Raw genomic sequence first — 26,014 nt, forward strand, 5'->3', positions numbered from 1 at the left:
CACAATAAGGTGGATAAATTTTGTCCCATTCCTCCTGACAGAGCTGGTGTAACTGAGTTAGGTTTGTAGGCCTCCTTGCTAGCATACGCTCTTTCAGTTCTGCCTACAAATGTTCTATACTTTTGAAGTCAGGGCTTTGTGATGGCCACTCCAATACCTTGACTTTGTTGTCCTTAAGCCATTTTTCTACAACTTTGGTAGTATGCTTGGGGTCATTGTCCATTTGGAAGACCCATTTGAGACCAAGCTTTAACTTCCTGAATGATGTCTTGAGATGTTGCTTCAATATATCCACATCATTTCCCATCCTCATGATGCCATCTATTTTGTGAAGTGGACCAGTCCCTCCTGCAGCAAAGCACCCCCACATCATGCTGCTGCCACCCCATGCTTCACGGTAGGGATGGTCTTCTTCGGCTTGCAAGCCTCCAAACATAACAATGGTCATTATTGCCAAAAAGTTATATTTTTATTTCATCAGACCAGAGGACATTTCTCGATCTTTGTCCACACATGCAGTTGCAAACCGTAGTCTGGCTTTTCTTAGCGGGTTTTGGAGCAGTGGCTTCTTCCTTGCTCAGTGGCCTTTCAGGTTACGTTGACATATGACTCGTTTTACTGTGGATATAGATACTTTTGTACCTGTTTCCTCCAGCATCTTCACAAGGTCCTTTGCTGTCGTTCTGGGATTGATTTGCACTTTTCGCACCAAAGTACGTTCATCTCTAGGAGACAGAACGCGTCTCCTTCCTGAGCGGTATGGTGGCTGCGTGATCCCATGGTGTTTATACTTGCGTACTATTGTTTGTACAGATGAACGTGGTACCTTCAGGCATTTGGAAATTGCTCCCAAGGATGAACCAGACTTGTGGAGGTCTCCCATTTTTTCCTGAGCTCTTGGCTGATATCTTTTGATTTTCCCATGATGTCAAGCAAAGAGGCACTGAGTTTGAAGGTAGGCCTTGAAATACATCGAGGTACACCTCCAATTGACCCAAATGATGTCAATTAGCCTATCAGAAGCTTCTAAAGCCATGAGATCATTTTCTGGATTTTTCCAAGCTGTTTAAAGGCACAGTCAACTTAGTGTATGTAAACTTCTGACCCACTGGAATTGTGATACAGTGAATTCTAAGTAAAAGAATCTGTCTGTAAACAATTGTTGGAAAAAATACTTGTGTCATGCACAAAGTAGATGTCCTAACCGACTTGCCAAAACTATAGTTTGTTAACAAGAAATTTGTGGAGTGGTTGGAAAAATGAGTTTTAATGACTCCAACCTAAGTGTATGTAAATTTCCGACTTCAACTGTATATATACAGTACCAAATCAAAAGTTTGGACACACCTACTCATTCAAGGTTTTATTTTATTTGTACTATCTTCTACATTGTAGAATAATAGTGAAGACATCAAAACTATGAAGTAACACATATGGAATCATGTAGTGACCAAAGAAATGTTAAACATATCAAAATATATGTTATATTTGAGATTCTTCAAAGTAGCCACCCTTTGCCTTGATGACAGCTTTGCACACTCTTGGCTTTCTCTCAGCCAGCTTCATGAGAAATGTTTTTCCAGTCTTGAAGGAGTTCCCACATATGCTGAGCAGTTGTTGGCTGCTTTTCCTTCACTCTGCGGTCCAACTTATACCAGAGCATCTCAATTTGTACAACTCTGATATGTTTTTTTTTCTAAGTTGCCGAAATGCCACATGCTTCACTTACGTTATTTGTACATTTATATTGTTAGTACATTTGTAACAACCTAACTGTTACGAAACTTCTATTCGATCACTGTTAGGAAACTTCTATTCGATCACATAAGCCTTATATAGCAAATTAGCAATTACATTTTTTGTTGACCAAATTCGACACTCGTTGACCTCCATACAAAGATTCCTCACTTCGTGGTTTTTTTTCGTGGACAGATGTTAGGCGGAGTAAAACCTCTCTCTTCGCCTCTTCCTCTCTGTTCCTACCCACTGCTTCAAATAACGGTACAGCCCCCTCCAAGTGGATACGCCCTAAGTGCATACTGATTGGTTCCTCTGGTGGCCGATCTGCATTATCTACCGGTGATTGGAGGGTCTGCACGTTGCACGGGCTTGGATGCTGTGACCGGAGGTTGAGAAGCCTGGAGTCTGCTCACTGTCTACCGCAAGTGTTCGTCTCATTCAGCGGGTTGGTGCTCTGCTAGGCTATCAGAAAGTAACCCAAAAGGCGTTTTGGAGCCGTAGCCCGGTAGGAGAGGTATGTGGAACGAGATTGTGATATGCAGCCTTAGCATACAGTTATGTACTAAGAATAAAGTGAAGAAGCTTTGACTTGGGGACCCAGACTCTGTGCGGGTGTAGCCAATGGATCGGCCCTAGACAACGACGCTTGCTTTATGTGGATACTTTGTTTCTCATTCTGACTGGCTGAATGTCTAGTGTCTGCTACCCGGCGTCCTGACTGCTTCTTGTATATTTCTGATTCTGCCTTCCTAATTCCTTTCATGCCATCATTAGCTTTTGTTGGGTAGTCGAAAGTATAACCCAATAGGCTACCGGTAGACAGCATATGGAACTCAGACAGGGAACGTAAGCGCTATAGCTAGCTATCCAATTGCACATGCTATGAATTTGGCCCATCGATTTCTAGGTTCCAAGTGCAACATTATCTTTTAGACTGTGGGATGGAAGAGAGTATTTATTAATATAGGGTGTTCCGTTATTATGGGAGGGAGGGTTTTGGAAACTGTTTTCTGCATCGGTTTGGTACATTATGTATCCTGAAGGCCGATGTTTCTTTGTGCCAATGTAGGGTGTGCGATGTATTATTGTTGATCTATGATTTATTATATTCAAAGAAAATATTGCCCTTATTTGTTATAGACTATAAGCTAGGGTCTAGCCATTAACATGTGCAGTAACGTTGGAATTGCTATAATTTATGGTTGTATCAATCTGTAACGTTTCAAACTCCATGACCAATTGTCCACGTTGGCTACTGTCATATCTATGTTTGTGACAATTTTGTGAAATATCCTATAAACACTATTTGTAAAAGACTTAGGTCCGACAATACATTAGGCTAGCCTACACAAGACAACCTGCTGGTACTATATTATTTCTGCAGTAGCCTAATTATTTGTGCTCCACCCTGAAATGTGTAAAAAATAATAATAAGTAGCCTGTATGTGTTTCTATTCTACCCGTGGAAGGTATCCGTGGAAGGCATATTGTTGTAACTTCATTCCTTCATTAATTATACATCATAAAACACTCAGTAAGATGTGGGTCAACCAGTAGAAGTGATGGATAACAAATGGTTGATGCATGTTCCCTCCCTCCCATATTTCAATGTGAAGTTTTAGACATCAGCTGTCTGCCTTTAAAATTGGCCTAGATTTGCATCTGAGCATGCCTGATCAAGATGTCATCTAGTCAACATTTTTATATAGATCATCTCAGCTCCCTATCTGGAGCTATGAGGAGAGGGAGCATGTGGTAAACCTTCCAGCTGCCGCACCCTCACACCCACACACGTAGGCATGGTGCACAGTCTGCATACGCCCTCACTGTGCACAGAGAACGCATACACTCTCACACCCACCACGTCTCGTCTTGGGTGAATTTTGTCCCATTCTTCCTGACAGAGCTGGTGTATCTGAGTCAGGTTTGCAGGTCTCCTTTGCTCGCACATGCTTTTTCAATGGGATTGAGGTTAGGGCTTTGTGATGGCCACTCCAATACCTTGACATTGTTGTCCTTAAGCCATTTTGCCACAACTTTGTAAGTATGCTTGGGGTTATTGTCCATTTGGAAGACCCATTTGAGATGTTGCTTCAATATATCCACATAATTTCCCATCCTCGTGATGCCATCTATTTTGTGAAGTGCACCAGTCCCTCCTGCAGCAAAGAACCCCCATAACATGATGCTGCCACCCCGGTGCTTAACGGTTGGGATTGTGTTCTTCGGCTTGCAAGCCTCCCCCTTTTTCCTCCAAACATAACGATAGTCATTATGGCCAAACAGTTCTCTTTTTATTTCATCAGACCAGAGGACATTTCTCCAAAATGTACGATCTTCGGATTGATTTGCACTTCTCGGACCAAAGTACATCCATCTCTAGGAGACAGAACGCTTCTCCTTCCCGCCATATGACGGATGCGTGGTCCCATGGTGTTTATACTTGCGTACTATTGTTTGTACAGATGAAGGTGGTACCTTCAGGTGTTTGGAAATTACTCCCAAGGATGAACCAGGCTTGTGGAGGTCTACAAGCCTTGGCTTATTTCTTTTGATTTTCCCATGAAGTCAAGCAAAGAGGCACTGAGTTTGAAGGTAGGCCTTGAAATACATCCACAGGTACACCTCCAATTGACTCAAATGATGTCAATTCGCCTATTAGAAGCTTCTAAAGCCATTACATAATTTTCTGGAATTTTCCAAGCTGTTTAAAGGCACAGTCAACCTAGTGTATGTAAACTTCTGACCCACCGGAATTGTGATACAGTGAAATAATCTGTCTGTAATCAATTGTTGGAAAAATGACTTGTGTCATGCACAAAGTAGATGTCCTAACCGACTTGCCAAAACTATAGTTTGTTAACAAGAAATTTGTGGAGTGGTTGAAAAACGAGGTTTAATGACTCCAACCTATGTGTATGTAAACTTCCAACTTCAACTGTATGTACAGGTTCATGTGTGGTTTTAGAGTAAAAAATAATAGAATGTAATTCTGCGGTGGACAGAAACCAGTGTGTGTTTTTGTCCAGACAGATAAGGGGTGTTTGGTCATACTCAGTGACAGACACAGCCTCCGAGTCAAGCCTGCTAGTTGATGTCACAGCAGCCTGGCCAGGCCAAGCTGAGAACACTATTTATTGTGTTATAACTTGTTTTAGAACACAGCGATTCATTTGTGTTCTTCAATGGGTCCCTCCCTCTTCATCTGAATGTAATGCCAATGACTGTCAGTAGTACCACTGCTTGTATATACCAAGTTGTAGTTGAAGTGTTTGGTATTCGTTTCCTGACCAGCAATACCACTTCTCCATGAGTGAAAAGTGATTTCTCATCTGCGTGTCGCTCTTTCAGAGAAAATATGCAGAGGTTAAATAAAAATAAAAAATCTTCTACAATGTTAATTTTGCGACTGTAACTCCCTGCACCACAAGTGAGAAAAGTGCTAACCCTTCACTTCTCTCTTCCAGAGCCATCATGTCTTCCAGTTCAGCGACAACCAGGATCCTGATCAAGGGTGGCAAGGTGGGTGTGTTGTGTTGACTGCTGTTGTGGTTATTGATGGTGGTGGTGAAGATCCCAGTGTGATTGAAACATTGTCTGTTCATCTGAAATAAATCACTGAGGAGTGTTGCAGATATTACCTGTTTCATTTATTCATTTTTTTCTTCTGCCCATCACCTGATTCATGCATATTTTTTCCACCAGGTGGTGAACGATGACTTGACGCAGGAGGCAGACGTCTACATTGAGAACGGCATCATCATGCAGGTGGGGGAGGGGCTGATGATCCCGGGAGGGGCCAAGGTGATTGACGCTTCTGGGAAACTGGTCCTCCCCGGGGGGATCGACACCAGTGTGCACCTCCAGCAGACTTTCATGAATGCTACCACCGTGGACGACTACTACAGCGGCACCAAGGTATCTGTTGGCTGTGTGGTCTTCAGGAGTCCTCTCTGTGAGGTTGAGAGAAAAAACACTGCTGTAGGCATTACCCTCAATAACCCAGTGTTGTAGGCATTACCCTCAATAACCCAGTGTTGTAGGCATTACCCTCAATAACCCAGTGTTGTAGGCATTACCCTCAATAACCCAGTGTTGTTGGCATTACCCTCAATAACCCAGTGTTGTGGGCATTACCCTCAATAGCCCAGTGTTGTAGGCATTACCCTCAATAGCCCAGTGTTGTGGGCATTACCCTCAATTGCCCAGTGTTGTGGGCATTACCCTCAATAGCCCAGTGTTGTGGGCATTACCCCCAATAGCCCAGTGTTGTGGGCATTGCCCTCAATAGCCCAGTGTTGTGGGCATTGCCCTCAATAGCCCAGTGTTGTGGGCATTGCCCTCAATAGCCCAGTGTTGTGGGCATTACCCTCAATAGCCCAGTGTTGTGGGCATTGCCCTCAATAGCCCAGTGTTGTGGGCATTGCCCTCAATAGCCCAGTGTTGTGGGCATTGCCCTCAATAGCCCGGTGTTGTGGGCATTGCCCTCAATAGCCCGGTGTTGTGGGCATTGCCCTCAATAACCCGGTGTTGCGGGCATTGCCATCAATAACCCGGTGTTGCGGGCATTGCCCTCAATAACCCGGTGTTGCGGGCATTGCCCTCAATAACCCGGTGTTGCGGGCATTGCCCTCAATAACCCGGTGTTGCGGGCATTGCCCTCAATAACCCGGTGTTGCGGGCATTGCCCTCAATAACCCGGTGTTGCGGGCATTGCCCTCAATAACCCGGTGTTGCGGGCATTGCCCTCAATAACCCAGCGCTGTAGGCATTACCCTCAATAACCCAGCGCTGTAGGCATACCCTCAATAACAGTGTGGTAGGCATTACCCTCAATAACCCAGTGTAGTAGGCATTACCCTCAATAACCCAGCGCTGTAGGCATACCCTCAATAACAGTGTGGTAGGCATTACCCTCAATAACCCAGTGTTGTAGGCATTACCCTCAATAACCCAGCGCTGTAGGCATACCCTCAATAACAGTGTGGTAGGCATTACCCTCAATAACCCAGTGTGGTAGGCATTACCCTCAATAACCCAGTGTTGTAGGCATTACCCTCAATAACCCAGCGCTGTAGGCATACCCTCAATAACAGTGTGGTAGGCATTACCCTCAATAACCCAGTGTTGTAGGCATTACCCTCAATAACCCAGCGCTGTAGGCATACCCCCAATAACAGTGTGGTAGGCATTACCCTCAATAACCCAGTGTTGTAGGCGCTACCCTCAATAACAGTGTGGTGGGCATTACCCTCAATATATAAGGGCATAGAGTCCAAGATGTTTATTAACAATCCAAAAGGGGCAGGCAAGAGACTGGTCGTGGACAGGCAAAAGGTCAAAACCAGTTCAAAGTTCGGGGGGTACAGAATGGCAGGCAGGCTCGAGTTCAGGGCAGGCAGAATGGTCAGGCAGGCGGGAATGGACTCCAGAAAAACAGGCAAAGGTCAAATCCGGGAGGACTAGTAAAAGAAAATAGAAAAACACACTGGTTGACTTGAACATACAAGACGAACTGGCACAAAGAGACAGGAAACACAGGGATAAATACACTGGGGGAAATAAGTGACACCTGGAGGGGATGGAGACAATAACAGGAACAGGTGAAACGGATCAGGGCCTGACACAATAACCCAGTGTGGAATGCATTACCTTCAATAACCCAGTGTGGTATGCATTATCCTCAATAACCCAGTGTGGTATGCATTATCCTCAATAACCCAGTGTGGTATGCATTATCCTCAATAACCCAGTGCTGTATGCATTACCCTCAATAACACAGTGCTGTAGGCATTACCCTCAATAACCCAGTGCTGTATGCATTACCCTCAATAAACCAGTGCTGTTGGCTGCACTGGGTTATTGAGGGTAATGCCAGAGGGCCTCGCATCTGAGTCTGGTTCCTCTCCAGGTTTCTTCCTTCTAGGGATACTTTGCTACTGTGCTGCTGCTTGCTCTTTGGGGATTAAGGCAGGGTTACTTGTTGTAAAAAAAGGCTGTATCAAACAAGGTTGATACATTGACAAAAAGGACACGTGTTTTAGGACTGGCATTACGCTCTCTCTCTGTCTCTCTCTCTATTTTGGTAGAAACCTGCAGCAAGGTTGGACTAGCAATGCCAAATGCTCAGTTACAACAATGACATTTCCAGTGGGAAGAACAGGTTGTAATGACGTCATTATTACAATGCCCTCTGGGAATTTGGCAATATACTATACAAATAGGTCATTGCAATGATGAACGGTCAAATGTAATGGTAGCAACTATTGTTAGAGAAGGCACTATATGGTTTTGTACAGCAACGAGAGTCAATCCGGTGTTATGGGAAGACGGAGATGTAGTTACCATGCATCAATTGATAATTGACCCAGCCTTGTGGGAAACTAACAACCATCTGTCAGACATATTCCACCTCACTGTAACCCACTGGACCACCATGGTAACTAAATAAACTCATTTTCCCAGTGTGCCTTGCAGCATGAGGAAAATAACTTAAGATTTTGTGTGGAGACAGACTCCTGAATCCTTCCTCCCTGAATCCCAAGTCGACCCTTAGTCCCTCATTCCCTCATCCCTACACACTCCTGGAGATCTGGATAGAAGGACAAAATCCCACTCAACCTCTCAGAAGGCAAATTGAAGTAATTACCATGTTGCCAATAAATGACCAATTCTCTTTGATCTACAGAAATAGCTAGGGGTTGATTAGGGATTCAGGGAGTGAGTAAGAAATATTCAGAGAACTACAATTAAACCGGGTGTGGTTAGGACTCAGATGCTGCATTTATTTAGACCGAGATGGGGGATGCATAATTCTGCTGACTCAAGTTAGATATGATACATTATTCTCTGTTCTGAGTACTCTTTATTTTATTACATAACTCACTTCCCCATCAATGATTTATATAGATGATGTAGCAGGAAGCTGTGGAATCTGTAGCAGGGTGTGCTGACTCCTGATGCAGTCAAACAGCAGCGGACTAAACAGGCCGGAAATAATTTAATTCTATTCTATTATATTCTGAATAATTCTTTTCCATTCTCCATTTTATTCTGTTCTATTCAATTCTGTTTTCTCTGCTGTTCTATCAGTGCACTGGAGGGAGAGCTGGAGGGATAGATAGAGAGAGGGATAAAGGGAGAGACAGTTAAAATAGTCGCTCTCCATTTCTCTATTTGATATTATAAAATACTTTTTTATTACAATGTATATTGTATACATTTGTTGCTATGGCAATATTGACTCAATGTTTTTCATGCCAATAAAACCGCTTAAATTTGAATTTGAGAGAGATGGAGACAGACAGATGAGGGAAAGCGAGAGATACAGAGAGGAGGTGGTGGGGCTGGGGAAGCAAGCAGACTGAGACTGGGGCTATCCCAGTTCATTTCAGGGCATGGATGACTCATCCATCATTATGCTCAACCACCCAGAGATTACACACAGCGTCTGAGAGCATAGCTGTGTTTTAGACCACAAGCTAGACAAGGGTATGTTATCATTCTTCTAATCTGGGGTTGGCAGACCCTAAGCCCCCCCCCCATCAATAGACCGTAGCTGCTGCTGTGCTGCCTGGCTAGAGTACCAAGGCAAATGCAGATCGTTTTTTGTTTCCATGGCTACCATGGGGCTGCTGCAGTGACGGCTGAAAAAAACCTTTTCCCTCAGGTCATTTTGCTTGAAGACAATAGTTTTCAAACACACTACACTAGACACACTTACAACCCTTACCAGACACTCCTCCACTCTCTCTAGGGTCAGCTGACTCAAAGATGCTATTTGGATGATGCACTTAACAGCACAGTAACAGACTCGGTTGGTGTTTTAAAGGATTTAATATAGTTTGTATTTTGTTGTTTTACATCAGTACCTGGTTTTCGAAGGATTTAGAACAAATTGTATTAGTCATATGCACCAAATAATACAGATGTAGACCTTGCAGTGAAATGTTTACTTACGAGCCCCTAACCAACAATGCAGTTTAAAAAATGCAGATAAGAAATAAAAGTAGCAAGTAATTAAAGAGCAGCTGTAAAATAACAATAGCGAGACTGTATACAGGGGGGTACCGGTACAGAGTCTATGTGTGGGGGCACCGGTTAGTTGGGGTAATATGTACATGTAGGTAGAGTTATTAAAGATGGCAACAGAGAGTAGCAGCAGTGTAAAATTAAGGGGGTATGCAAATTGTCTGGGTAGCCATTTTTATTAGGTGTTCAGGAGTCTTATGGCTTGGGTGTAGAAGCTGTTTAGAGGCCTCTTTGACCTAGACTTGGCACTCCGGTACCGCTTGCCGTGCGGCAGCAGAGAGAACAGTCTGACTCGGGTGGCTGGAGTCTTTGACAATTTTTAGGTCCTTCCTCTGACACCGCCTGGTATAGAGGTCCTGGATGGCAGGGAGCTTGGCCCCAGTGATGTACTGCCTTGCGGTCGGAGGCCGAGCAGTTGCCATACCAGGCAGTGATGCAACCAGTCAGGATACTCTCGATGGTGCAGCTGTAGAACCTTTTGAGGATCTGAGGACCCATGCCAAATCTTTTCAGTCTCCTGAGGGGGAATTAGGGTTTGTCATGCCCTCTTCACAACTGTCTTGGTGTGCTTGGACCATGTTAGTTTGTGGGTGATGTGGACACCAAGGAACCTGTTCCACTGCAGCCCCGTAGATGAGAATGGGGGCGTGCTCGGTTCTCTTTTTCCTGTAGTCTACAATCATCTCCTTTGTCTTGATCACGTTGAGGTTGTTGTCCTGTCACCACAGGAGGTCTCTGACCTCCTCCCTAAAGGCTGTCTCGTCGTTGTTGATGATTGTGTTGTGTCATCGGCAAACTTTTTTATTTATTTATTTATTTATTTTAGCCCTTTTTCTCCCCAATTTCGTGGTGTCCAATTGTTGTAGTAGCTACTATCTTGTCTCATTGCTACAACTCCTGTATGGGCTTGGGAGAGAAGAAGGTTGAATGTCATGCGTCCTCCGATACACAACCCAACCAGCCATACTGCTTCTTAACACAGTGCTCATCCAACCCGGAAGCCAGCCGCACCAATGTGTCGGAGGCTACACCGTGCACCTGGCAACCTTGGCTAGCGCGCACTGCGCCCGGCCCGCCACAGGAGTCGCTGGTGCGCGATGAGACAAGGAGATCCCTACCGACCAATCCCTCCATAACCCAGACGACGCTAGGCCAATTGTGCGTCGCCCCACGGACCTCCCGGTCGCGGCCGGTTACGACAGAGCCTGGGCGCGAACCCAGGGACTCTGATGGCACAGCTGGCGCTGCAGTACAGCGCCCTTAAACAGGGAGTACAGGAGGGGACTGAGCACACACCCTGTGTTGAGGATGAGCATGGTGGATGTGTTTTTACTTAGCTTATTGATGAGCTTTGATTGCACTATGGTGTTGAACGCTGAGCTGTAGTCAATGAATAGCATTCTCACATAGGTGTTCCTTTTGTCCAGGTGGGAAAGGGCAGTGCGGTGTGCAATAGAGATTGCATCATCTGTGGATCTGTTGGGGCGGTATGCAAATTGGAGTGGGTCTAGGGTTTCTGGGATACTGGTGTTGATGTGAGCCATGACCAGCCTTTCGAAGCACTTCATGGCTACAGACGTGAGTGCTATGGGTCAGTAGTCGTTTAGGCAGGTTACCTTAGTGGTCTTGGGCACTGGGACTATGGTGGTCTGCTTGAAACATGTTGGTATTACAGACTCCGACAGGGAGACGTTGAAAATGTCAGTGAAGACATTTGCCAGTTGGTTAGCAGTACACGTCCTGGTAATCCGTCTGGCCCTGCGGCCTTGTGAATGTTGACCTGTTTAAATGTCTTACTCACATCGGCTGCGGAGAGTGTGATCACACAGTCTTCCAGAACAGCTGGTGCTCTCATGCGTGTTTCAGTGTTATTTGCCTTGAAGCAAGCATAGAGGTAGTTTACCTTGTCTGGTAGGCTCGTGTCACTGGGCAGCTCTCGGCTGTGCTTTCTGTTGTAGTCTGTAATGGTTTGCAAGCCCTGCCACATCCGACAAGCCTCAGAGCCGGTGTAGTACGATTCAATCTTAGTCCTGTATTGACACTTTGCCTGTTTGATGGTTCGTCGGAGGGCATATTGGGATTTATTATAAGCTTCCGGGTTAGAGTCCTGCTCCTTGAAAGTGGCAGCTCTAGCCTTTAGCTCAGTGCGGATGTTGCCTGTAATACATGGCTTCTGGTTGGGGTATGGTCAATGTTGGGATGACGTCATCGATGCACTTATTGATGAAGCCAATGACTGATGTGGTGTACTCATCAAAGCCATCGGAAGAATCCCGCAACATATTCCAGTCTGTGCTAACAAAACAGTCCTGTAGCTTAGAATCAGCTTCATCTGACCACTTTTCCGAGTCACTGGTGCTTCCTGCTTAAATTTTCCCTTGTAAGCAGGAATCAGGTGGATAGAATTATGGTGAGATTTGCCAAATGGAGGGCGAGGGAGAGCTTTGTATGTGTCTCTGTGTGTGGAGTAAAGGTGGTGAAGAGTTTTTCTAAAAGATTTTCCCCTTCCCTCTGGCTGCACATTTAACATGCTGATAGAAATTAGGTAAAACTGATTTAAGTTTCCCTGCATTAATGTCCCTAGCCACTAGGAGCGCCGCCTCTGGGTGGGGGTTTTCTTGTTTGCTTATGGCAGAATACAGCTCATTCAATGCTGTCTTAGTCCCAGCCTCTGACTGTGGTGGTATGTAAACGGCTACATAAAATACAGATAAATTCTCTAGGTTGGAAGTGTGGTCTACAGTTCATCATGAGATATTCTACGTCATGCGAGCAACAGCTCGAGACTTCTTTAGATATTGTGCACCAGTTGTTATTTACAAAAATATATAGTCCATCAACCCTTGTCTTACCAGACACCGCTGTTCTATCCTGCCGGTGCAGCGTATTACCAGCCAGCAGTATATTGATAGTGTCGTCGTTCAGCCACGTCTCTGTGAAGCATAAGATATTACAGTTTAATGTCCCGTTGGTAGTTTAATCTTTCGCTTAGGTCATATATTTTATTGTCCAAAGATTGCACGTTTGATAGCAGAATGGAAGGAAGTGGGGGGTTATTCGATTGCCTACGAATTCTCAGAGGGCAGCCCGTCCTCCGCCCCTTTTTCTCCTCTTCACGCAAATCATGGGGATCTGGGCCTGTTCCCGAGAAAGCAGTATATTGTTTCGCGTCAGACTCGTTGAAGGGGGAAAAAAGGATTCTGAACATGTAATGGAGCAGTAGTGAAGCTTTCAGACGTCGGAATCTATGATTATAGAAATGTATCCTATAGAATCATATTTTAAATGTTTGACTATTAGGATGGCCATATAACGCATTGTTCATTCCTACATTTTGGATCTAGTATGTCTGCCTCAGCTGATTGATGGTCCTTGTTGTAATAAACAATAAGAGGACTGACCGCTGCTTGATACACATTAGTTAGCTCACTGACCGTCTTTAATTACTATAATAACTCTTCATTAGACCCCCCCTGGTTTGGGTTACTGAAAGATGTATGGGTTTTCCGTGTGTGTGTTACAAATGACACCCTAGTTCCTATATAGAGCACTGCTTTTGACCAGGGTCCATAGGTGGTCCGTAGTACATGGAATAGGGTGCCATTTGGGGTGCAGACTATAACATTCACCCAGCAAATAAACGTTAAGGCCAACGTTATGGGTAATTGACACATTTTACTGTTGATTAATTTCAAAGCTGGGGCAACAGTGATGTGTTCATTCTGTCTTGCTCTAAACTTATAGAGAATAATCAATGCAATTACCTACTAACTAGATGTGACAAGGTTACGAGGCCTTAGAGGGCATGTGTGTGTCCTCTAATACAACCTATGCTGCCTTGTGCCTTATAGGTGACAACGTTTCCACTACCTAGGTCCCATCACCTTTTATAAAGACCTGCTCAAATACATTGAATGTGAGTATGTCATCTTTTTCTATTCCTTGTACAGGCAGCCCTGGCTGGAGGGACCACCATGGTTATAGGACATGTGTTACCAGAGAAGAACGAATCTCTGCTGGAAGCCTATGAGAAGACCCGCTCCCAGGCTGACAATAAAGCCTGCTGCGATTACGCCCTGCATATGGGGGTCACCTGGTGGGGGCCAAAGGTAACTGTCATACTCCTTTGACAACTGGAGTCCGGTGGTATTATACCCTTTTCCATTTTACTGAGCTAAGATGAACCGAACAGAGCCAATCTTTACTACACTGGCCTGATTACACATCCACAAGTTGCTGGATCTGTGCTGGAAAATACATTATGAAAGGAAGATATCACAGTACATATTCAGGTAGGCACGATAATGTGAAAAGGTGTGACTCCTGACTGTTCATCTTGTACAGGTGAACTCTAAACTCTAACCCCTGACCTATAGGTACGAGCTGAGATGGAGAGCCTGGTGAGAGATAAAGGCATCAACTCGTTCCAGATGTTCATGGCCTATAAGGACCTGTTCATGCTGAGGGACTCTGAGCTCTTCCAGGCCCTACAGAACTGTAAGGACATCGGGGCCGTGGCCCGCGTACTTGCTGAGAACGGAGAGCTGGTGGCCGAGGTGGGTCAGAGTCTCTGATTCAATATGTAGTTCCATGTCACTGACTTTTCTTCCATCGTATCTTTGAACAGAAAGAAATGATCTGTAATGATTCAGCTTCTAAAAACGTATCTCAATGAGGCAATATTAAAGGATATTTACAGGTAGGCTTGGTAAGTGCAATTTCATATGAGTTGTGTTGTGAGAACTGGTGGCAGAGCAGAGGTGAGACAGAGACCATAGAGCTAGAATTACTAGAACGGACATTCAACGTTACGTGATGGATGGGCCGGCGGACATATTTAGTGTACTCTCTATTTCTATGGTTGATGCAACACATACACCAGGATTCATGACCTCATCCTGTGGGTTTTCTAGGGCGCCAAGGAGGCATTGGACCTGGGCATCAGCGGCCCTGAGGGCATCGAGATCAGCAGACCAGAGGAGGTAAGACCAATTAAATGGATTTTATAAAGCCCTTTTTACATCAGAAGTTGTCACAAAGGGATTTCCAGATACACAGCCTAAAACCCCAAAGAGCAAGCAACGCAGAGGTAGAAGACCTTCTCTTTACTCTTGTAGCCTGTACTCATATCCGACCACATACTCCCTTGTCTTTCTTTCAGTGCTTCATAGACATGATGGAATACAATTCTATTATGGATATCAGCCCTTCATAATATTGTAATGACCCTAGCGTTATGGATATCAGCCCTTCATAATATTGTAATGACCCTAGCGTTATGGATATCAGCCCTTCATAATATTGTAATGACCCTAGCGTTATGGATATCAGCCCTTCATAATATTGTAATGACCCTAGCGTTATGGATATCAGCCCTTCATAATATTGTAATGACCCTAGCGTTATGGATATCAGCCCTTCATAATATTGTAATGACCCTAGCGTTATGGATATCAGCCCTTCATAATATTGTAATGACCCTAGCGTTATGGATATCAGCCCTTCATAATATTGTAATGACCCTAGCGTTATGGATATCAGCCCTTCATAATATTGTAATGACCCTAGCGTTATGGATATCAGCCCTTCATAATATTGCAATGACCCTAGTGTTATGGATATCAGCCCTTCATAATATTGTAATGACCCTAGCGTTATGGATATCAGCCCTTCATAATATTGTAATGACCCTAGCGTTATGGATATCAGCCCTTCATAATATTGCAATGACCCTAGCGTTATGGATATCAGCCCTTCATAATATTGCAATGACCCTAGTGTTATGGATATCAGCCCTTCATAATATTGCAATGACCCTAGTGTTATGGATATCAGCCCTTCATAATATTGCAATGACCCTAGCGTTATGGATATCAGCCCTTCATAATATTGTAATGACCCTAGCGTTATGGATATAAGCCCTTCATAATATTGCAATGACCCTAGTGTTATGGATATCAGCCCTTCATAATATTGTAATGACCCTAGTGTTATGGATATCAGCCCTTCATAATATTGTAATGAGCTTTTGAGCAGCGCCTTATGCTACTCACCACAATATTCTGTTTCTTCTCACAGCTGGAGGCAGAGGCCACCCATCGTGCGATTACCATCGCCAATAGGGTGAGTGTGTGTTCTGTGTCAAGTTGTTGCATTTTTTATATCATCAAGCACATCAGCACAGTGGTACACCACGTGAGTCAAAAGTATGTGGACACTTGCTCATCAGAACATGTCATTCCAAAATCATGGGTATTAATATGGAGTTAATACCCTTTGCTGCTATAACAGCCTCCACTCTTCTGGGAAGGCTTTCCAATAGATGTTGAAACATGGGGACTTGCGTGGGGACTTGCTTCCATTCAGCCACAAGAACATTAGTGAGGTCGGGCACTGATGGGGTTGAAGTCAGGGCTCTGTGCTTGCCAGTCAAGTTCTTCCACACCGATCTCGACAAACCATCTCTATATGGACCTCGCTTTGTGCACAGGGGCATGGTCATTCTGAAACAGGAAAGGGCCTTCCCAAGCTGTTGCCACAAAGTTGGAAGCACAGAATCGACTAGAATGTCATTGTATGCTGTAGCGTTAAGATTTCCCTTCACTGGAACTAAGGGGTCTAGCCCGAACCATTAAAAAACAGCTCCAGTCCATTATTCCTCTTTTACCAAACTTTAGTTGGCACTATGCATTCGGGCAGGTAGCGTTCCCCTGGCATCTGCCAAACCAAGATTCGTCCGTCGGACTGCCAGATGGTGAAGCGTGATTCATCACTCCAGAGAACGCGTTTCCACTGCTCCAGAGTCCAATGGCTGCGAGCTTTACACCACTCCAGTCTACGTTTGGCATTGCGCATGGTGATCTTAGGTTTGTATGCGGCTGCTCGGCCATGGAAACCCATTTCATGAAGCTCTCGACAAACCGTTCTTGTACTGATGCTGCTTTTAGAGGCAGTTTGGAACTCTGTAGTCAGTGTTACAACTGAGAACAGACACTTCAGCACCCAGCGGTCCCGTTCTGTGAGCACACAGGCTCACAGAACGGGACCGCTGGGTGCTGAAGTGTCTGCCACTTTGCGGCGGAGCGGTTGTTGCTCCTAGATGTTTTCACCTTACAATAACAGCACTAACAGTTGACCGGGGCTGTTGGAAAGGTGGTATCCTATGACGGTGCCACGTTGAAAGTCACTGAGCTCTTCTGTAAGGCCATTCTACTGCCAATGTTTATCCATGGAGATTGCATGGCTGTGTGCTCAATCTTTATACACCTGTCAACAAACGGGTGTGGCTGAAATAGCCAAATCAACTCATTTGAAGGGGTGTCCACATACTGTTTTGTGTGTATAGTGTAACTGATTGGGAAATACCCTGCCATATTAAGGGCAATGGTTTTTCTGGTGAAAGCAAAGGAAACATATTGTCTCTCTCTCTGTCATTCTCCTTCAGGCCCACTGCCCTATCTACCTTGTCAACGTGTCCAGCATGTCAGCGGGAAATGTGCTCGCCACAGCCAAGATGCAGGGTAAGGCATGTCCTGTTCTTCCTGTCCTGTCCTTCCTGTCCTGTCCTACCTGTCCTGTTCTGTCCTGTCGGATCAGAGATTTCCTGTGGTTTGTTACCCTCTGCTGGCTTGGTCTGATGTGGTCTTCACTACAAATGATTTGTGAACGTCTGTCTTGTACAGTAACTGGCCAATACTACATTCTACACACTACATATGACTATCTATGGCTCTGTAGGAACCCATCTTACTGATCTGTCTGTAGGTAAAGTGGTCCATGGGGAGACCACCACGGCCCATGCAGTGCTGAACGGGCTGCAGTACTACCACCAGGACTGGGCCCATGCTGCAGCCTACGTCACAGTGCCTCCTCTACGCCTGGACCCCAATACACCAAACTACCTGATGAGTCTGCTGGGGAAGTAAGAGCACACACACACTCTTACCTGATGATTCTGCTGGGGAAGTAAGAGCACACACACACACACACACACACTTACCTGATGAGTCTACTGGGGATGTAAGCGCGCACACACACACACACTTACCTGATGAGTCTACTGGGGAAGTAAGAGCACACACACACACACACACACACACACACACACACTTACCTGATGAGTCTACTGGGGAAGTAAGAGGGGAACGTTTCCTTTGTAATCTGCTAAACGTGTTTAATATTTGAGCCGACATCCGCAGCATTTTCATCATTTCATTTTCATCATTGGGAATTGTCTTAAATTCTATTGCTGTGCACAGATCGTAAATCTACGTTGGCTTGAATCCAGGCACCAGTCTGTAGGCGTTCAGTAATATAATCCAGGCACCAGTCTGTTGGCGTTCAGTAATATAATCCAGGCACCAGTCTGTTGGCGTTTAGTAATATAATCCAGGCACCAGTCTGTTGGCGTTCAGTAATATAATCCAGGCACCAGTCTGTTGGCGTTTAGTAATATAATCCAGGCACCAGTCTGTTGGCGTTCAGTAATATAATCCAGGCACCAGTCTGTTGGCGTTCAGTAATATAATCCAGGCACCAGTCTGTTGGCGTTCTGTAATATAATCCAGGCACCAGTCTGTTGGCGTTCTGTAATATAATCCAGGCACCAGTCTGTTGGCGTTCAGTAATATAATCCAGGCACCAGTCTGTTGGAGTTCAGTAATATAATCCAGGCACCAGTCTGTTGGCGTTCAGTAATATAATCCAGGCACCAGTCTGTTGGAGTTCAGTAATATAATCCAGGCACCAGTCTGTTGGAGTTCAGTAATATAATCCAGGCACCAGTCTGTTGGCGTTCAGTAATATAATCCAGGCACCAGTCTGTTGGCGTTCAGTGATAGTATCATGTTTCAACTCAATTTCCCTCCTGACTCGTCCTCTCCTCCTTCTCTCTGGTCTTTAACAGAGACACTCTGAACATTGTGTTATCAAATCAAAGTTAATGAAATGCGTGTGTGTTTCCCCTGACCTATCATCTCCTCCCTCTCTCTTGTCTACTGCAGTGACACTCTGAACGTAGTGATGTCTGACCACCGTCCCTTTACCACCAAACAGAAGGCTATGGGCAAGGATGACTTCACAAAGATCCCCCACGGAGTCCCAGGCATCCAGGACCGCATGAGCGTCATCTGGGAGAGAGGAGTGGTAGGCAACGATATAAATAGTATTATAGTATCTCTGTCTAGGCAATGATATAAATAGTATTATAGTATCTCTGTCTAGGCAACGATATAAATAGTATTATAGTATCTCTGTCTAGGCAACGATATAAATAGTATTATCTCTGTCTAGGCAACGATATAAATAGTATTATAGTATCTCTGTCTAGGCAACGATATAAATAGTATTATAGTATCTCTGTCTAGGCAACGATATAAATAGTATTATAGGATCTGTCTAGGCAACGATATAAATAGTATTATAGGATCTGTCTAGGCAACGATATAAATAGTATTATAGTATCTCTGTCTAGGCAACGATATAAATAGTATTATAATATCTCTGTCTAGGCAACGATATAAATAGTATTATAATATCTCTGTCTAGGCAACGATATAAATAGTATTATAATATCTCTGTCTAGGCAACGATATAAATAGTATTATAATATCTCTGTCTAGGCAACGATATAAATAGTATTATAGTATCTCTGTCTAGGCAACGATGTATTATAGTATGTATAATACTATAAGTATCTGTCTAGGCAACGATCTGTGCTCTACGACCAGATGGCTAAAAACATGAAGGCATGTATGAAGGCAAAGCTCTACGGCTGGATAGAAAGAAAACAGAAAGATTAGATCTGCTATTGGTGCTGTAACTAACTTGTACCATGGTGCAGACAGAAATGAATTTGTTGGTCCATGATAAAGGCATATGATGTTTGATTCCATTGGTAAACATATTGATAACAGAATTTCCTTCTCCCTCTGACATGGAACATTTTGATCCCCTGCTAATCTAGGTTGGAGGCAAAATGGATGAGAACCGTTTTGTTGCGGTAACCAGCTCCAACGCAGCGAAGATCTACAACCTGTACCCCAGGAAGGGTAGGATCATCCCAGGGGCTGACGCTGACGTGGTGGTTTGGGACCCAGAAGGGACCAGGTATGTAAAACAAGCCACTCACTCCCTCCCATCTCACTACTATCGCTACATCAACCCTTTACCCCCTGGGGGGAGGTTGAACCTCCCTGGGGAAGGTTAAGGTTTTCCTTTAACAGACTTTGAAAGGTTAATTTACATGTGTCCCGACATGAATGTGATCGCTGTGAATGTCGGGGGAAAAACCTTTAAAAGGCACATTGTCGGCTGTCTAGTGCGTTGGGCCACAACGCGCCTTGCATTAAATTCAGCCTTACAGTAACAGTGAGTGAATAAATGTTCTGCCCATGATCCATGCGAGAATCTATCCTACAATGCTGGTGTTACTAGCGTTTTTCAGACTGAGCCACACAAGACCAATAACAGTAGTAGGTGTGAAGACGACATGTTTCTCTGTTTCCAGGACCATCTCTGTGGACAACCAGGTGCAGGGTGGAGACTACAACCTGTACGAGAGTCTCCGTTGCCATGGTGTCCCCCTGGTTACCATCAGCCGTGGCCGTCTGGTCTATGAGAACGGAGTGTTCACGTGTTCTGAGGGCTCTGGGAAGTTCTATCCTCTCAGGACCTTCCCAGACTACCTCTATAAAAAGATGGTGCAGCGGGAGAAGGTACTGTACAAAGTTATCAACAGGATGTGGATTTTAAAATGTTAATTTACAGCAGACAGAATGTGACCTTTAAATGGCATAAACTCTCCATACCTGCTTACCATACCTGACTCTCCTCAGTGTCAGGCCCTGAAGGCGGTGGAGCGTGAGCCGTACGAAGGAGACGTAGCAGTGATGCATTCTGGGAAGAAGGACTGTGGACCGTGTGACGGGGACACTCCAACGCGACCACACACCAAGCACGGAGGACAGCGAGACCTGCATGAGTCTAGCTTCAGCCTCTCTGGTAACACACACTGCATCCCTGCCTCTAAGGCGTAGAGAACTGTATTAATCACCAGCTATGATGCAGTGTCTATTCTGTCTCATGAACAATTAGCTCATTTTTGCTAACCTGACAGATTGTAATTTATCTTGTTGTCTATCAATCTCTCCAGGTTCCCAGATCGATGATAAAACCCCAAAGAGATCTTCTGCGAGGATTCTGGCCCCCCCAGGTGGTCGATCCAGTGGAATCTGGTAACTGTGTGGAAGACTAGTGAGTTCTAGAACCAAACAGCTACCATAGTTCTCAATTACAATGAAGAATGGAACCAGGGCCAACCAAGACAACTGCTTGTTACGTTCTCCCAGAAAGCATAGAAAGAAAAACATAATTCACATTTTATTTGAAAAACGAACACGCCAAGTATTTAGTGTATATATGATGACAGTCTGAATAACATTTTTATATGACATTTTAATATTGGCATATCTGCCTGTATGGTCGAAACCTGAACAATATTGGGCTTAACTTTAAAAAATAATATTACAGTTTTGTTTTTAAATTTAGACAAATTTCAACTAAATTTCCGCAGCAGCTAACATAAGTTGCTAGTTGACTGTATTGGATATTTGGATGCATGTTAGAGTACTGTAAGTCATTATACACTAATGGTTGTGGGGGGGGGGGGGGGGGGGGGGGGTTATTTCTCTGTTAAACCTACAATGCTGCACTTGTATCATGTACTACTTAGCTGCCTTTTCCTTACATTATTTGATGTGTAACAAAACAACTTTTTCTACTAATACAGAATCTTCATGAATAAATATGATTAGTTATTTATTATTGCACTTGACATGAAATAACGTGGATGTCTCTCAACGTGGATACCATCATTTTGTGTGAAACACCTATTTTCTGTTCGGGTTTCATTCACCATTACATTTGTCTGTTGACTAAAACGCAAATGCAAGCTGATACTTTTAAATGTGACTTTTATGTTTTATGTTACAATGTTATTGAGAATATGTCAGTCCCCTTTAGGGCACTGTAAAATTATAAATGAGTCCTGAAAAACTGAGGATGACAGCCTAAGTATTTTGACCTAAGTAAGTGCAGAGGTTTTATACCTTCTATATTCCTGTTTACATTTTAATATAGTAGCACTCTCTTCCTTTCTGGTCATCTCATCTCCCATCAATATGAATGAAGCTATGCTGTGTTTACTGTATGTTGTGGCATAGGACACTGATTTGACTCATATTTAGCAGTGTTCTATGTGTAATAAGTGGTGATATTACTGTACTTTCCTCTGTCTGCAACAAGCTAGCTAGCTCCACTCTGAAATGCCTTTTTTCTCACCAGCGAAGTCTCTCATTATCCACATATACAGTTAATGTATAGAGATAATATGCCCTTAACATGTGTATCATTGTGATTCCTCTTAGGATGTTCAAGTTAACTACTGAGCACACAACACTTAGCACAAAACACTGTGGAATTCTGGTCTTGACTTGCACTGAAACGTACTTGACAGTTTTGTATATCTTTCCAGTTGACGTTTCCAAGGTTGGAACACCTTGCATGATCTATAATAAAATTGAATGTTGGGTATTATAAGGGCAATTTTAAATATACAAAATGCATGTTCTCCAGAGTTTATTTATGTCAATGTCAGTCAATGCATTATATCACTGGATGACATGTTATTCAAGAGTGTCTATGAAAACCACTGTCTTTCTGTTTTGAGTTGTCTTTACACACTTCCATTGTAAACTACTGAGAACATTAGTTTTATTTGATGAGAATATGCTTTAAACGTCTTTGTTTTTCCATAGCCTATTTCATTTACCACTGTGCGATAGACTGCAGATGAGGTCATTACTGGTGCTGCACAGCCTTTGGTGTTTTCACTGAGGTTTGTTTTAGTTTTATCCTATGTGTTCTTGCAGCTCTTTAGCACAAGTTTGAGTGCAAATAAAACCACACTGAAACGTCAAGCTTGAATTGTGTTTCTTTAAAAAAGAACACAATTATGTATATGGTCTATAGCCTATGCTGGCTGTATTTGGCAAAAGGGGTTCAATAAATTACAATGTACAATTGTGTTGCTATACATTACTGGTCCAAAATGTTAGATAATCTACTCATTCAAGAGTGTTTCTGAATAGGTGTTCTAAAACTTTTGACCGGTAGTGTAGAATATAATAGGGCTTATATAAGGTGTCGATACCCCCATCCGTCAGCAACAAATCTGTTAAAATGCCTAAGCACATGTAGGCTAGTGAGTCTGCTCCCTATAACAGACCAACATTCCATTGATTTATTTACGGTAGAAGCGCCTCCAACAGCATGTAGTCTGGCGCATGCGCAATAAATGCCAGATTGTTGCAGACTGGGCGTCGGTAGCGATGAGGGGGGGGCGGCCCGTTACTAACCACTGCACCGCGCAGGAGCTCTGGCAACAACCACAACGGAGGATTGGAGCATAGCAATACTGCCAGCGAAATAACAACAGAGAAAGATAGCTGTCTGAATACAGTGAGTAGTAATGACTTTAGGCCTATAGCCAAAACACTGCATTTGCCGTTGCAAGTAAGACATTTTGTAGGTGCATTTAGCGTTTCAGAAGAAAATAAAGTGTCTCTTGTTCATCCAGTGAGGATATTTCTCTTCACAGTGACAGTCCTCTGTCTCTGTGTGTGTGTCTATTCGGGGAGGCCTGCAGAGGGGGTCCGGGCGGCCGTTTGGATAGCCTAGCAACTAACATTGCAGGGTTTTGTTTCTTTGCACCAAATGCAAATTGGACAAATGTATTGTTCTCTGGGTATGCAATAAATAGTACATTTCCGCGTTTAAAACCCAGGTAAATACATTTTGTGAACAGTGTATTAGAGTGAGGTCGCGTACCGTTCAAAGGCCTAGAATAGAATAGGTTTTAGAGACGAGAATAAAATCGACTCCTCCTCGAACGATAGTCTGTTGTGTTTATGGTTGTACATTTTTTTTTTACAATACAATAATGATTGTTGTATTATACACGCTGATGTAAATTACCTTCTACACACAGCCCTCTATAAAACCGTTTACGGCAGGTGGACTACTTTCCATTATAGGCTATTACCTAATTGTGCAGCCGCGTGGGATTTGACAGATAGTGCTATTCAATGCAAACTCATGGGAGGGCTGGTGCCGGTATTGTATCACGTATTGTATATCGCTATGTAATCATTTATGTTGAGGCTGAAAGCAAGGGCAGAAATAGGGAAAGACTTTCTTCTTTGCTGGCACAGACTGATCATTCATACATTATAAGGCTTTACTTTGAATTTCATATAAATATGCACCATATTGGGGAAACGTTGGCTACTGCTTTTTCTTTTCGTTTCTACACAGGTGGTGATCAAATACATATGCCTCTACACATTGCCACAAATCCTGGGTCAAACCAATATTTCTGGTTGGTTATCAGTGCCAGACATCTCTGTAGTGATAATATGTGAGATTGCTGTTTCTGCATTTCAGATGTTGCTAGAATCGTAGCCTAGTAAATATTGTTTGTTGTTCCTAAAACAGCAGAAAGACAGATTTACAGATTTACCTCTGTGTAAATTGAGGGCCAGATGTGTCCTTCCTGTCTGTGCTGCTTCTTTCAAGCACTAGGACATTCTGTCTAATCTGAGAGGATTATTGTGACAACAGAAGATTGAAAATGAAAAATAAAAGACTCCTGCAACATCAAACTAGCCCAGAAAGTGTACTCTTATACTGTCAACTTTAGGCATAAGTTATATTTATATTCCTGTATTGTAGTGATACAATCTTGCTGATAAATACCTGTAGGCAGGCTTTGTAGACCATGTCAAAGCCACTTTTGGAACAAAGCCCTCTTTGATGATTTTCTGACGAACCCTCATCTTCATATTTATTCCTTGAATGGTGAACAATAGTAATTTCTTGTATTTTTAACCACGCAATTCAATTTATGTTTTGCAGCATTGCAAAACAGCTAGGAAGTTTGGAAGGAATTAAGCTAGGATGCTTAATTGCTGCCCAGTTGAACGTCTTTGCCATGTTTTTATTATTGTTTATTGTAGAGGATGGCAGTGAATGTGCACGCTACGTCTGTGTCCTGTGACACCCTGAGCCGACATGACATGCTGGCCTGGCTCAACGACTCCCTGCACCTCACCTACACCAAGATAGAACAGCTCTGCTCGGGTATGATTTTCTCCAGTCCTCCTGATGTCATTGATCACTTTTTTGGGGTTCTTTTTTTTGTTGGTTCCTTATATATTAACTGGCTCAGACAACATAGCCATTGTTCCCTCATCTCATCTCCCAAATTAATGTAATGAACGGGTCCTTTCCCCGTCCCAATGTGAAAATCTGGTTCAAATGACGTCATTACACTGGTTGTAATTTGGTTGTGATGACATCATTTCAACTGGTTTTGCCTGTCGGCATGGACCTCAACAAACCCTTTCAAATGATGAGTAAATGAGATGATGTTTACATTGTGTTGTTTAATAGCAGTATGCCCTCCCCCCCCCCCCCCCTACCTTTCAGGGGCAGCATACTGTCAGTTCATGGACATGCTGTTTCCAGGCTGTGTCCTTCTAAAGAAGGTCAAGTTCCAGGCCAAGCTGGAACACGAGTTCATACACAACTTCAAGGTTCTCCAGGCTGCCTTCAAGAGGATGGGCGTTGACAAAGTCAGGCTATTATCTATTTATCATCATCTGTAAAGCATTGTAAATCATTTATATACTGAAAGAAGTAGTGTCCCGAACGAATTGTGACTGCAGCCGTGTAAGGGCTTGCAGCTAGATTCTTCAATGGAGAGATTTGTCATCTCTGAAAAACATGTTCTAACTTGTATTCTTATTCCTACAGATAATTCCCGTGGAGAAGCTGGTAAAAGGGAAGTTCCAGGATAACTTTGAGTTCGTGCAGTGGTTCAAGAAATTCTTTGACGCCAACTATGATGGGAAGGAGTATGACCCGCTACAGGCCAGACAGGGACAAGATGTGAACCCCGCCCCCAATCCAGGTGATCACTTTTCCCACAGACCAAAGAGAACTCATGGCCCTGCAGGTAACCCAACAGAATGGTTCTACCTCTTCTGAATGGGATTGTCTCGCTGATTGAGCTTTGGATGGCTCAAAACACTCACAGCGCTCTGCAAGTGTGTGTGTATGTGTGTCTCTGTGTGTGTGTGCACTGCACGATCCACAGCATTTTAGAAACAGTCAAGGAAAGGTA

General features: G+C 43.7%; 2 protein-coding genes across 4 annotated transcripts in view; both read left to right on the plus strand.

The window, feature by feature from the left end:
• Positions 1 to 2,066: 2,066 nt before the first annotated feature.
• On the plus strand, positions 2,067 to 22,748 carry LOC110505845 (dihydropyrimidinase-related protein 5). 2 transcript variants are annotated; one of them, XM_036962832.2, is made up of 14 exons: positions 2,067 to 2,254; positions 5,208 to 5,262; positions 5,446 to 5,658; positions 13,722 to 13,880; positions 14,148 to 14,327; positions 14,685 to 14,753; positions 15,850 to 15,894; positions 17,216 to 17,291; positions 17,536 to 17,692; positions 18,774 to 18,915; positions 19,736 to 19,878; positions 20,279 to 20,486; positions 20,607 to 20,772; positions 20,924 to 22,748. In XM_036962832.2, exons 2-14 carry the CDS (start codon positions 5,215 to 5,217, stop codon positions 21,007 to 21,009), a joined length of 1,692 nt encoding a protein of 563 aa, XP_036818727.1. In that variant the 5' UTR covers positions 2,067 to 2,254; positions 5,208 to 5,214; the 3' UTR covers positions 21,010 to 22,748. The 2 variants fall into 2 exon arrangements, with proteins under 2 accessions (XP_036818727.1, XP_090075492.1); XM_090219366.1 differs by lacking the exon at positions 2,067 to 2,254 and adding an exon at positions 4,979 to 5,106.
• Positions 22,749 to 23,089: 341 nt separating this feature from the next.
• LOC110505846 (microtubule-associated protein RP/EB family member 3) overlaps positions 23,090 to 26,014 on the plus strand; it is an 8,189-nt gene continuing 5,264 nt past the window's right edge. The window contains exons 1-4 of one of the 2 annotated variants that reach the window (XM_036962842.2): positions 23,090 to 23,289; positions 24,846 to 24,969; positions 25,318 to 25,463; positions 25,645 to 25,846. In XM_036962842.2, the coding sequence (XP_036818737.2) occupies positions 24,849 to 24,969; positions 25,318 to 25,463; positions 25,645 to 25,846 (469 nt within the window). In that variant the 5' untranslated portion in view covers positions 23,090 to 23,289; positions 24,846 to 24,848. The remainder of the gene's footprint in view (positions 23,290 to 24,845; positions 24,970 to 25,317; positions 25,464 to 25,644; positions 25,847 to 26,014) is intronic. The other variant, XM_036962843.2, reaches the window with a different exon arrangement.

Source organism: Oncorhynchus mykiss, chromosome 25 (assembly GCF_057628025.1).
Source record: "Oncorhynchus mykiss isolate SJ-2025 chromosome 25, ASM5762802v1, whole genome shotgun sequence".
Lineage (NCBI taxonomy): Eukaryota > Metazoa > Chordata > Actinopteri > Salmoniformes > Salmonidae > Oncorhynchus > Oncorhynchus mykiss.

Coding starts and splice junctions, on each gene's coding strand:
- LOC110505845 (XM_090219366.1), top strand. Junction 15,895..17,215: donor CGATTACCATCGCCAATAGG/GTGAGTGTGTGT, acceptor ATTCTCCTTCAG/GCCCACTGCCCTATCTACCT. Junction 20,487..20,606: donor AGATGGTGCAGCGGGAGAAG/GTACTGTACAAA, acceptor GACTCTCCTCAG/TGTCAGGCCCTGAAGGCGGT.